The sequence below is a fragment of the Lates calcarifer genome, linkage group LG4 (assembly GCF_001640805.2).
Source record: "Lates calcarifer isolate ASB-BC8 linkage group LG4, TLL_Latcal_v3, whole genome shotgun sequence".
NCBI classification, from domain to species: Eukaryota; Metazoa; Chordata; class Actinopteri; family Centropomidae; genus Lates; species Lates calcarifer.
In genome coordinates this window covers 5,571,957-5,585,488 of record NC_066836.1, presented here as the reverse complement: position 1 = coordinate 5,585,488, position 13,532 = coordinate 5,571,957, and the positions used below count along the sequence as shown (strand labels likewise).

At 37.8% G+C, this 13,532-nt stretch overlaps 1 protein-coding gene and 1 long non-coding RNA gene across 2 annotated transcripts in view; one reads left to right on the top strand and one right to left on the bottom strand.

Moving 5' to 3' along the window:
- Positions 1–2,495: 2,495 nt before the first annotated feature.
- st6galnac5a (ST6 (alpha-N-acetyl-neuraminyl-2,3-beta-galactosyl-1,3)-N-acetylgalactosaminide alpha-2,6-sialyltransferase 5a) overlaps positions 2,496–13,532 on the bottom strand; it is a 55,549-nt gene continuing 44,512 nt past the window's right edge. Inside the window, exon 5 of the mRNA XM_018678081.2 lies at positions 2,496–5,198. Coding sequence (XP_018533597.1) covers positions 4,937–5,198 — 262 coding nt within the window. The 3' untranslated portion in view covers positions 2,496–4,936. The remainder of the gene's footprint in view (positions 5,199–13,532) is intronic.
- Positions 5,080–11,720, top strand: LOC108884273 (uncharacterized). The gene is made up of 7 exons (XR_001961020.2): positions 5,080–5,170; positions 5,922–6,128; positions 6,939–7,715; positions 9,064–9,137; positions 9,963–10,026; positions 10,232–10,270; positions 10,699–11,720. It is a non-coding gene; the product is annotated as an uncharacterized LOC108884273 (long non-coding RNA).

Below are 13,532 nucleotides of genomic sequence, written 5' to 3'. Positions count from 1 at the left end.
TACAATCAGTGTATACCAGGTTGGCAGCAGATACTATAAAATTAAAGCCAGCCTATCTCAGATGGATTTGTTTGTTCTTAAACCTCCCTCAAACTTGACTTCATCTCCTCCGAGCCTCCCGTTCCTACTGTAGTGCTCGCAGATGGGATTGAATATACTCAGCCTTTTCAGCCTGGTGATACACTCTCCCGTCTCCTCCGTCTCTATGGTTTCTTTATGCTAATAAAGATCAGTGTCTGTCTTCTTTCACACCTGACTTGGTGGTGGAGAAGCCAGTGACAGGACAATATTAGAGCAGCCATCTCCAAAGAGGATGAGAGATTTCAGGCTGAAGAGTCGGGCAGGATGCTCTGAATATGTCACACAGGGTTTTTTTTTTTTTTTTTGTCAAACGACGAGCAGCATCGCCGTTCACCAGCGAGAGAGCACGCATACGCTGGTTGTCTTTTAGAAGTGGAAAGTCGACATTAGCCCCATGTGGCAGCTTGCTAAATTTAATGATTTACGCACAAACAAACACAAGCACACCCATGCTGTTTGGAGACAGTGTGTGTGCGCCTGACAGGTTGTCCAATTTCCATGGAAACTCTGGATTTCCTACCACTTGCCTGTCAGTGTGCCTTTGTAATGTCAATCATTCCCAGGAATGATAATAGTAATTTTAGCAGTCACAGATTTTCATTCTCATCTGCAACAATAGCTGTGGCATAAATCATGCTCAGCAGAGCTTTCCCTCCTGTATTTTTAAAACTTTAAATGTGGCTTTTTCTTAAATTTGAGTAGGAAAACAAAAATAAAGGAGAGGGGAGAGAAAAGCTCATATTCTGATGGTTTCTTGGGCACAAAGCCCAGTAATAAATATGAACAGCTTCTCGGTCCAGATTGCTCTGTTTGAGATTCATTTGTTAATGCAAAGTCAATTTTACACCAAACTAAGAAAGCGAAGAGAATTCAGATGATAGGCTGCTTGATACAAATGACCTTTGTATTATAATCATAGGAAATGATTTTTATGTCAGATCCTATAATAACTATTTAAACTGACGAGACAGTAGTTTTTCATCAGCTACTGTTTCAGAGGTCAAGATGGAACTTTCAGCCCCAACAAGACGTCTTTTAAGGTCTGTTCAAGGTTGGCCCCTCCTCCCCAGCTCAACCAGCGAGAAAGAGAGGTGGTAGAGCGAGCTGGACGGTGAATGAAGAGAGGGAGAAGTGTTGGTGAGAACAAAGCAGATTCATTGAAATAAAACATTATTTTCTGATCATTCCAGTTACATTCTCATAATGTTTATTTTTAAGTATTTTGTTTTGCATGATATAGACAGTAAATGTTTGTGATGATTTGTCTGTCGAGAGATGTTATACACCTAAAAGATAAACTGAATTTGTTGTGATGGTGTAGTGTGCTGCAGGAGGCCGTTAAACTGTTTATTTAAATATTTTTTTGATGGAGTTTCACCATCAGACCTATGACAAACCGCTACAGTAGCAAGGAAGCTCATAATGAGGAAATCTTAATTTTAGTGAAAACTTTAACTTAATTGCATCACTTATTTAATTGATCATTTAAATCAATTTTTGTCACTTATCTGGATCCAGGTTGCATTGATTTAATTGTATCATTGGAAATTATTGTTATATAATGCTGAGAAATACTGGAAAAAAGTGAAAATTATAATAAAAAATTGAAGGCCAAATAATCCAAATTGGTTTTCCATCATACTTTAATACTTTGGCCAGCATTATATTAAATGGCAAATTGTATTAAATTGTATTCTGTGTGGAATTAAAACTCTTAAATTCTACTTGATGAAATTAGCAGAAAAACTGTTTATTGACCAGACAATTTGTTGTTTAATTTAAAAAAAGTGAGTTTCAGATTGTTGTTGCAGCAATAGTACCATAATAACTCTTAGTATATTTTGTGTATAAGAGGAGGATAAAGAGAAAAGCCTTCAGTTATTTTCATCCCTGCTTATAGTTTTTGATAGTGTACTTTATAGTGAGCCATCAGTCCTCCTAGACGCAGAATAACTACATCTTGTTGATCTGGTAAAGGCTCAGCTGTCTAATAATCGAAGTGCTTGAATACTTTGTTTCCTTTCATCATCTTATAATGTTATCTAATGTTATCTTTACCCATATTCCTTGCCTTCAGGTAATGTGGCAGTGCTATTTTCAAATACAAAAACATTACACTCAGATCCGAATGTGGTCAGGGATGCATTTGTAGCTCTGGGGAGTAATGAGAAGGCCTTGTACCTCTGCCTGTCTTTCATTATTATTTCAGTATGACACAGCCCGATGTCGCAAGCGGACAGGAAGGGAGAGATTGAGAAGTATAAATGAAATCTGCCGTCAGTGGAGGGTGAAGGTGAGTCACTGGCCTCCCATCCCCCACAAACCTCCATGTTTCATCCTTGTTTCTTGTGGCTACTGTATGTCATTTTACCATAATGTTACTGTTAAAATATAGAAAATGCTGAACACAAGACTACGGATAAAAAGTATTTTATTGAGTGGAGTGACAGTTTCCATTATGTGCAAAAAAAGAAAACAGATTAACATCAGCGCTGACATGATCAGTCAATTAGTTGAGGAACAGAGAATTAATCAGAAGCGAAAAGTGATAAATTGTTACAAGGAATTGTGTGATCTTTTGGGAAAATGTGCTTTCTTGCCTAGAGTTAGATGTCCAGAATGACACCACTGTCATTTCTGTACAGTAAATAGCATTAAGCCTAAAAGCAGGGGAAAAGAGCTAGACCCACCCACTCTGTCTAAGGGCAGCTAAATCCATCTTCAGCACCTTTTAATCTCATTATTTAATATGTTATATCTGCTTTGTTTCATCTGCACAAAAAGAGAGGTGTCCTTTTTATATTTAGTTTTTTTCTTTGTTCTAAGCTAAGCTAACCAGCTTAATCTACATATACATTACTGTACAGACACGAAAGAGGCATTTATGTTGTCATTTAACTCTAGGCAAAAAAGGGAACAACTCTAGTTTTTTTAATCAAGCATAAATGTCCAATATTTCTCAGTTTCAGCATGTGAAATGTGAGGATTTGCTGCTTTTCTCAGTTTTGTATCATTGTAACTTGAATATCTTTGGGTTTTAGACAGTTGGTTTCAAAAAACAAGCACTTTGAAAATGTGACCTTGGGCTCCAGGTACTTGGTTTCACTATTTTCTGACATTTTAAAGACCAAACGATTAATTTATGATGAAAATAATAAGCTATCGCAGCCCTAAATAACTTACCTTGATGTCAGTACTGACTTAATTAGGCAGAAACTTTGCTAATACATACAATGGCACACAGCCATTCACAGATGAGTCAACATCTGTGGAAAACAAACACTCATCTCGATCTTAGCGACAGCACAAAGTCAGCAGCACTCAGAGCCAGGCGACGTACAGTAGCACCACTCCTGCAGCTGTTGATGTATGAAAAGCAATCATGTCCTCATCTACAACAAGGAAACACAATGTGAAACACGTTCTCATGGTATCTCACCCACAGCATCTGTCCACTCATTACTAATGTTACAGAGATGAGGGCAAAAATCAATAGGGACTTAGAACCAGGGATGTATCATTTCGATAACCACACGTCCCATCACTTTCTGACTGACACCTGATTCTTATTCATAGAGAAAGAGCAGGGTGGGGTGGTGGAGGGTTGAGGATCCTAGATAGAGAGGGGCAGGGGGGTAGTCCACATGTAGCACACACTCCATCAAATGAAAGAAGAGTGCACACAATCGAGAGAGGGGAGAGTGACAGATCACATACTCATCAGTTTAACAAAAAAAAGAAAACGCAGTGCTCTTCCAAAACGGTGTAATTCTCCTGCGAGGCGATTCAGGCTCACAGAAGCAGCAGCAGATGAATATAGAAGGATAGATGCCGCCGCTGCATCCCTCCTCTCGATCTTAATCTCCCACTTGTCTTGTGTGACATGGCTGTGCATTTACATGGAGATCCAGCGTGTAGCTATATAAATTGTGCTATTAGCTGGCGACAGCAGCTGACAAAGCCTTATGATACATACGTATGGGTCCAGAGGAGGTGCACACACAAGATAAAACCTCAGTGAATGTTACACGCTCTTTCCTTTCAATCAGGAAATGCTGCATTGCAAAGTTTGACTCGGGTGACACTTTAGTGACCTTACAATGCACACATCTGAAAAGGCAGCGGAAATGAAAGCTGGGGAGGTGATTTATATGCCTCCTTTGAAGGAGCCCCAGCTTTGCTGAATGAAACAGGAGTCTAAAGAGTCTCATCTTAACGTGACCTCCTCAATCTTTGAAAACTGCAGAATACAACAGAACAGTGGCAATTCATACTATCAAATATAAACCAGGCTACACAATTATTACTATTCAGCACACACAGTCCTCAGCACCACATTGTTATTATTATAGGGCATTGTAATGGTATTTCTCTTTCAGTGAGCCATAAGCAGTGAATCCTCTAAATGCCCAACCGAGGCTTTGTGGACAGCCCAAACTCAACTTGTATCCTCTGTGATCCCTCTGGTAAACATATGCATACACACTCACACACATCACACACACAAATGGACAAAGACCGAGAAGATCCACAGTAAGACACTGCATGCATTGAGAGTGGAGTGTGTGATAATGCTTCCTTCTTGTATAACCTCACTTTACAAGGTTTTCAAAAGGAGATGTACAAGTTTCTGCTTCACCTCAGTAAACAAAACGCACTGCTGGAGTTGCAGTGGTGGAGCTGGAGAGATGTTCATAACAATAGTCCAGCTGGGTCAACAAGACTCAGTCTTCATTTCTGATAACTATTTTCTTGCCTACTTCATGTTTTGTCCTTTCTGTTAAGGGTCCAGTTCCCCATCTTCAGTCCTTCTGACATGAATCTCTAAAGCATTTTTCTTCCCCCACAACACCGGTCACGTCTTCAGGGATACCATGGCTGCCGCCGCCGTGACCGTTCCCTCCATCGTCCGGTTGGCCGGGAGAGGCGGGGGGCTCCAGTCCGGCTGGTAGAAGTGGATGTCAAACGTCCGTGCCCAGTTGGCGAAGACCCGCTTCTCCGTGATGAAGCGGTGGTGGCTGCCCCGCCGCCCACGCTCGTGGGATATGTACATGGCACACTCGTCTGGACCGCGAGGCTCGTAGTAGTGGTAGGGAACAGACTGGTGCTGAGGCTCCCTGTGGTGGTGGAGAGGGAGATAAGAGACAGTTGACATTTAAAAAACACTTTGAGTCACTTGAGTTTTATGTGACACCACAGAGCTTTTTTCATTTTTGTGGTGAGAGAGGACTGATCTGCATTCATTTGTTTGTCTTTGTGGAGTGCATGCGGCTAAATTTAACTTGTGTTAATTTTTAAATGCCACCTGCAGCTTAACTGAGGGGGAAAAGCCAAATAAATAAAGTGTTAAAAAGCAGTGATGATTCTGAAAACATAATTCACCTTCCACAGTGCACTCCTTAGTTTTTCATTGGAATTAATTTGATGGTGATAAAATTAGACCTCTTACATTTCAAACAATGTTGGTCCTTGAATTTTGTTAATCTTAATCCAATTAATCTTCCTTCCTTGACTTTTCAGACTGGCAGATGCACTGCTCACTGTGATGCCACTGTAATATTAACACAACATTTCATTCTCATTTCCAGCTGCAGCATTTAGTCATGAATCCTCATATATCAATCACCATATCTTAATATATATATATTTTACTTAACCAAATCTATAGGACTCCACATATGTCTCTATTATACATCTCCTGTCGTTCTGTTCCTTTTTTTCTTTCAAATTAAAACTATCATCTGTCTTAAAATCTGTTCATCCTGAGTCCTGTGTGATTCATGGGTGCAGCACAACCTTATTGCTACAAGTGTTTAATCACAGTTTGTTGTTCTGTTTAGGCTTTAAGACCGGGCTCCTGCAGTTAACCTCCATAATCAGAAAGGTAAACCCATGTCAGATGTATCACGTTTGCAAGAGGAGAGGATGAAGTCCAGAGACGATCAACAAACACACGCAGATGGTGCAGAGGCCTTTGCTGGATCTCCATGAGTCAGCTGAGAATCCAGCGCCAGAGGACATGACTGAGATGCTACATGACTGACGAGGTAAATGAATTGTTAATAAGTCATTGGGCAGATGCTCAGCTGACAAATAATGTATGTAAACTTTAAATTAGATTTACTTCACAGATCAGCGGCCTGTTACTATAACAGTTCAGTTGGAAAAAAAAGGTTTTCCATAATTTTGAAATAGTTCAACTGTAATATTCAACGCACTTGTCAACGTTGCTTCATTCTCATCGACCAATCAAAATCAAAAACAAGGCAGAGGTGACACTGTCAACAGAGGCAGAGCAGAAGCTGATTCTGTCTGTCACTGACAGCCCAGTTATTTGTGATCTAACATTAAAGTGTTAACATGTTCAATATTTGAAATCGAGAGTGGACGAGGGATGTTGCCACGTCTGTCAGGATGTCAGGTGTGTGTCATTTGTCACAGTCAATGTGGGAGTGAGAGAAAACAGCTGCCTGTGGACACAGGCTCTGCCGGTGGGTGGATATTATGTGAATGTGTTAAATAGTGATGTAGAGAAGATGTGGAAAACAAACCAAGCATTTCTTCAGAGGCAGTGTTTTCTGCTGGTTGCGTGGAGTACTGTTATATTTATTCCACCAGAAAAAATGGTGTGCTAGTTATTAATTGATGTTATTGGTTGCCTGATATTCCAAGGCAACAGCTCTGAGATATAACTGACAAATATTGTTTACATAGATATAGAAAAACAATAAAATTGAATTGGTAAACATTTCATAACTAGCACTCTCAAAGCTGACAATACCCTGTGTCTCATGCATGCAAATGTCAGCACAGATAGTTTAAATAAAGTTAAATAAAGGTCTTCTCCCTTTTTTCAGGATTCAACTGATTACTGGAAGTTTGGAGTCTTCATCTGCACACCATCATTGACCTTTTGTGATATTTTTGGATTGTACCCTTGAACACACTGCGTAGGATTCTGAAATAATTATGATATTATCAGATTATCGTCTACAGCACTTGTCAATTTATACCAGTTTATTTCCAAATTTAGTGGCTCTGATCTGTGCTTCTGACAAAACACTTCTAACACTTCTAAGATGAGTGCAGACTGAAGATGAACAAGTGTCTCCACCTCATCTGTACAGTACTGGAGAGACTGAAGCGGCCGGCCGGGGGATAAACAGGAGGTGGGGGCGATATCTAAACTGCGTTCCGCTGTAATTTAACTCCTCGTTGTAGACAAAATTGTAAAGCAGCAAGCAAGATTTGAACCACACTTTCTCACTTTCTCTCTGCTATGATCGATAGCCTTTTACACTAAACTTGACTGAACAATTCAGTCTTCGTTTTGAATGAGCTTCCGCTATTTCGACCAATCAGAAGCGGAGCTAGGCGGAGCACAATCAGGTGACCAATCACAGCGTTTTGCCTGTCGACGCTAGCTCGTTCGTGTCGTCACTAGCTGTGAGCAGCGAGAGCAGAGCGGTGGAGAAACAACGCCTAAAAAAAGAGTGAAAATCAACGTTTGAGTCGCTGCTTTGTAAGCACGTGGAGAAACTGTATTACTGAGGATGTTTGGATGCTAAAACAGGTTTTGGAGTTGTTTTCGTCGAAGACGAGTGACGCTGGACGCTTACACCTGCAACGCGAAGGTAAGGCTACCTAGCTAACTAATCAGCGGCGTGCGTTAGCATTAGCCTTACCCTTAGCATTAGCGTTAGCATTAACATTAGCCTGCTTCGTGCCTTCAGCTGTATTTACCTTTCCGGACATCTTATTATGTGGGTAAATGTTTGTGTTTTGCGTCCCTGACATGAGTTGTGATCCTTTAATGTGGATGGATAATAACATTGGGCATATATTGGCAGTCTGTCTGTATCTCTTTGTGATCACTTAGCGTAGATTTTGCTTCTCTTTATCAATTTCTGTTCCATCTGGGTTACTAAAAGTCCGTCTTTAGCATCTCCTCGTGATCTTAGCATCTTTTTATGGTCAGCTTTTTGTTCCTTTATGGTCCTTTTACGTTGTTTTACGCCTGTGTGGCAGTTTCCTGTCTGTGGTAGTTCTGCATCATTGTACGTCTCTATCTGGTGGTTTTTACATATATTTATGATAAACTTTTTGCCTCTGCTTCTGGTCGTTTTGTGTGTCTTTGTAGCTTTGTGTCCATTCTCATTTTGTGTACACTTTCCTGGCTGTTTTGCATCACTTTTTTTGGTCTGGTTTTTGTAAGTGAACATTTTGCAGTAATCTGTTCATGGCCAGTCATTCATGCCCTCTTGTCATTTGTTTGCGGTGACTTGATACTTGATTGAGCACACTTTTGTGGTAAATACAGGTTAGGGTTATCTCGATACCGCTGTTTAAGTTGTCTGAGGTAGTGCAATAAAAAAATACAGTAACATAACTGTATATATATGACAAATACTTTAAAATTCTTATACATACCTTACAAAAAGACAATATTTTTTGAGTTGTCTGAGAGATTAGGTTGTCCATACAAATGTACTCAGTTACTGCCCTGTTTAGTTTCTGTGCTTCTGGGGACTTATTATTTTTGTTGCTGATCATATAGAGTTGGTAGGGAAGATTATCTGCTGTATTGCTAGATTGCTAGATTGTGTAATTCGGCCCATTAACGTTACAAACAGGAAAGACTGATAATGTTTGCTGTCTAGCTCTCACATTAATGTTTCATTAGTGGCTATAGCCGCTACCTTGTTAACTTATCAGACGGCTAATGTGGTTCAGTTAATTGCTAATAGTTAAACCAGATTTTAACTCCCTGCCGCTTGTAAGTTTCAGCTTCAACATTAGGTCACAGTGTAGCTGACTTAGTCAAAATACTACTTATGTATACAGGTGTAGAAAATGTACTCTGCAACCTCAGGAGACATTCTCCACCTCCAAGTGTGATTGTCAAGATTTTAGTAAAAATTTCAAGTGTTTTGTTTATTGGTTGGATTATTAGTTCTCAAGTCTTGTACTTGTGTTTTCCAGGTGTTTATTTGGCTCTACTTATTCAGCTGCTGCAGCCTGGAAGGAAACACCAGCTCTCACCATACAGACTAGAGGTATGTGTTCTAAAGATTTACCCCAGTCTGAATTATTAATGTTAGAAATCCATTTCAGTCTTTTGATTCAGTGTTACTATTTAGATACACAGTGAAGTCCAATTTTGGTATTTATTTAGTATTATATAAATTAAGAAACAAGATTATAAATTATCCAGGTAATTTCCCACATAAATGATATATGTCCTGCCATATGCAGGTTATATTTCCTAAAAATAAATCTTTGTGAGTTTTTAAAACTGCTCTTGTCGATCAATATCATTGGAGTGGATCATCCAATTAAATTACAAATGTAAATAAAAGTAAACCAATACTAAACGTAATCAGACTAAACTAATTTTCTGATTAGATTTAGTTTTTAGCCTGTAACCTTTATTCATAAAGTAAACTAAGCCTAAATAACACATCAACTAAATATGTGCTAATAAGAAGAGGATTATGTTGGTATCCTTATGTCTCCTTGAATAAAAGTCTAAGATATAAATAAGGACTTAACTTTGATCATTAAAACTCTTCCTGCTGGAATGTTGTAACTGTCAGTTATGTAAGTATGTGACTGACTGTGGTGGAAGAAGCAATGTAGTAGTAACAGCAGCACAGTGTAGAAATACTGTTGCGAGTTAAAATCCTGCATACTGGAATTTACTGATCCAAGTGTTTATTACGCAGTTCACAGTAATGTACATGATTACCTCAGTGATTAATTGGTAGACAATGGAAATAGAAAGAGGTTCATTTGTAAACAAAACAAGCAATACAACTGCTGTAAAAAAAAAACATTTTATTCTTGTTACTGTATGTATGTTTCTAATTTATCTCCTCCAGGTGTCACCACTTCTTCAAGGAGCACAGACCAGATGAGACCAGGATCCACGACAGAGACCACCAGGTAATTTGGAAACAGCATTACATCACCAGAGCCATTAGCACTCAGACAGGAAACTGTGATTATGTATTGGTTGATAGTTTGTTTGGAAAGATGAAGTTAACTGTTTTATTCTCATTTAATGACCTGTTATGTTATGTTTTGTTAGAAGTAGTTATTTTTACTTTGGAGAAAACCTAGTTTTAAATAAATGTTCTGTGTTTTTCAGGGGAACTCTCAGAAACCACAGGATCCACTAAAGGTGAAGGTAGGAAAATATCTTTAATTCTTCTAAAAACAGATCAGGAAAGTTTTAACAATTTATTATAATATTAACTGAAGTAGGAAAGAAACTCTCTCAAGTTTTACAGAAAGACAAAAACCATACAATAATAGTAATAATTAGAGTAACACAAGTAATGCTGTAATAATAATAATTAATATTAATATAGTAGTAATAGTAAATATATCAGGTAATAAATTGCTTTTAAAATAACCAATTTCAAGTATTTAACAGTAAATTCTGGTAGCAATCAATAGCAATAATTTGTAATATTTTCAAGCTAATAATTTTTACTATGACGTCATTTCCATTTATGAATATAAATTTTTTGTTAAAAAACTAACATTTAGCAATTAATTATTAGTAATTAATAGCAGTTATTGTACCATGATTAACATGTTCTGTCTTTGCAGGGGGAGACATCGGCAGCAGGTGGAGTTCTGGACCTGAAGTGGATGAAAGAAAACAGTTATGACAAGACACGGTTAATTAGAGGGACAGACCACAGACTGATGGAAAACCTCCAGCATCTTTCGGCAAACTGTTGTTCAAGTGTACTTTGTTTTGTTTTACCTCCCTCACTCATGGCATTAGAATGTAGTTGTGAGCACACATGAGGACATTTCCAAAGACTAACATGTCTCTCTATTTAACTGCTTATAACACAATTGTTTAATTAATTGTACTATAAGCCTTTAAACAGAGAGACATATTAGTCATTGGAAATGTCCTCATGTGTGCTCACAAGTACATCATGTTAAGTGAGAGATTAAAACAAAGCGCCTCCTACAGGTGAAACATTTGTCACTATCTTTGCTGTGGCTTACTTAATGTCTGGAACAAAATCATTCATATTTTCACATTAGCCATGATTTCTAACACTAATTAATGTTGATTATAGTTATTCTCTAGCAATTAAGAGTAATTATATTATTAAAAGTAGTAATACTTTTTTTTCCCCCTCTAATTTATATTAAGAAACTACATTGTGTGCAACTGTATGTTCCAGAAAACAGGTTGTAACTGTAAAATCACAGCAGAGATAATGACTGAGGCAGACTCACAGTATTGAAAACAATAAACCAACACTTACCTTCTGTAAATCTTCATGTCTGTATTTTCTCTCTCTGTGAGCTGAAGTGTTTCCTGGTTGAAGTTTGAGTCCTGTGGAGAAAATCAGAAACAGTAACATGAGCAACTTTTTAAACCATCAGAATAAAAGCACAGAGAGTTTCTGGGTAACATAACTGTTTAAAGTTGTTAAAAAACACTGGGGTGAGAGTGTATAGTGTTGTCACGAGGACAACTACATTACATTATAAATGCCAAATTTGGGTGAGCTATTAAAACAAAGTGCCTCCTTGTCAAACTTCTGTCATCTTTGTTTAATGATGTTTTCTGAAACAAGATCATTAAAAGTGTCTTACTGAACTCACTGAGTTGCATGTTTAATCTTTGTTTTAATCATACTTGACTTTTCCATAAAGGATAATTTGAAAAACCAACTGCAACATCAAAGACAATTAAATTCACATTGCAGCCCTTATTAGTTATGAATTTCTTACTGACATTTTACTGATAAAACTTTTTTATGAGTTACTATACTATGACATTTTTTGGCTGTTTTTGACACCATACAACATTTTTTTGGCATTTGCTGATGCCTTACTATACTATGATATTTTTTGATGGTTTTTGACAACTTAACATACTAGGACATTTTCTGGTGGTTCCTGACGCCTTACTGCACAATGACATTTTTTGACGCCTTACTATACTGTAACATTTTTTGAGGCCCTACTGTACTTTGACATATTTAGCTGTTTTTGACGCCATACAACATTTTTTGGCATTTTCGATGGTTTCCGACGCTTTACTATGTTACGACATTTTTTGATGGTTCTTGACACTGTACTATACTGTGACATTTTATTGACTGTTTTTGACGCCTTACTATACTAGGAGATTTTTTGATGGTTTTTGACAACTTACTATACAATGACATTTTCTGGCGGTTCCTGATGCCTCAGTACACTATATTTTTGACACCTTACTATGACATTTATTGACTGTTTTTGATGCCTTATTATACTATGACATTTTTATGACTTACTATACGGTGATATTTTTATGACTTGCTATGCCATGACAGGTTTAATGAGTTGGGTATAATATAGCTCCACACCACAAAATCGCAACATTCAGCATCCACAACATGAAGCTGTACCTGGACTTGGAAGCATGAAGCATGGCTCCTGTCTGGCGTAACAACATCTCCATCGTTTGAGGGGGCAGAATCCCTTGTCTCCAGCACAGAGGCGCAGAGTAACCTCGTCTTGCTTTGCAGTGTGGGCACTAAAATTGACAAACTGACAAACAAGACTATGAGAAGACAATTCTGTCTGACTTTTTTTTTATTTTAAATCACTATTCTTTTTCTTCTTTTGGCTGCCAAGTGGTGGTGGTGAAGTTTGGCAGTTGGAACACCTATTGTCTTCATGTACAAAATTACAGAAACTAATCATGTCAACAAGTATGAATGCCAATATCTTTCCTCAGGTTCAACACTTTCTGTCTTTAAAATGAAGTAACATTAGGACTGTATTATGACCACAATGATATGACTATTGCACCTTCACATTAAATAAACAGAATGTTGCTAATTTACTGAGGATGCCTCATTCAAAGTTTACAAACATTATCTGTTGTCAGAACCATGCCTGCCTTATCCAATTATAATAAAGTATAAAATACTGGCTAGTGGCTGCAGTTCTTAATACAATTAATTTACCTTGACAATCATGTAACATGTCAGTGACGTCCTCTGGGTCTGGCTGACTCACGGAGATCCAGCGAGGCCTCTGCACCATCTGGACTTCATCCACTCCTCTTGTAGATGTGTTGTTTTAAATGCTGTTTAAATCCTAATAAAGAGAACATAATTGAGTAAGTGTGTTGCACCCGTGAATCACACAGGACTCTGAATGAACATATTTTAAGAAGGATGGGTTTTAATCTGAAAGAATCACATTTTTTGACGCCTTACTATATTATGACATTTTTTTGACGCCTTACTATACTATGACATTTTTTGACATTTTTTGACACTTTACTATACTATGACATTTTTTGACGCCTTACTATACTATGACATTTTTTGACATTTTTTGACACCTTACTATACTATGACATTTTTCGACATTTTTTGACGCCTTACTATACTGACATTTTTTGACATTTTTTGACG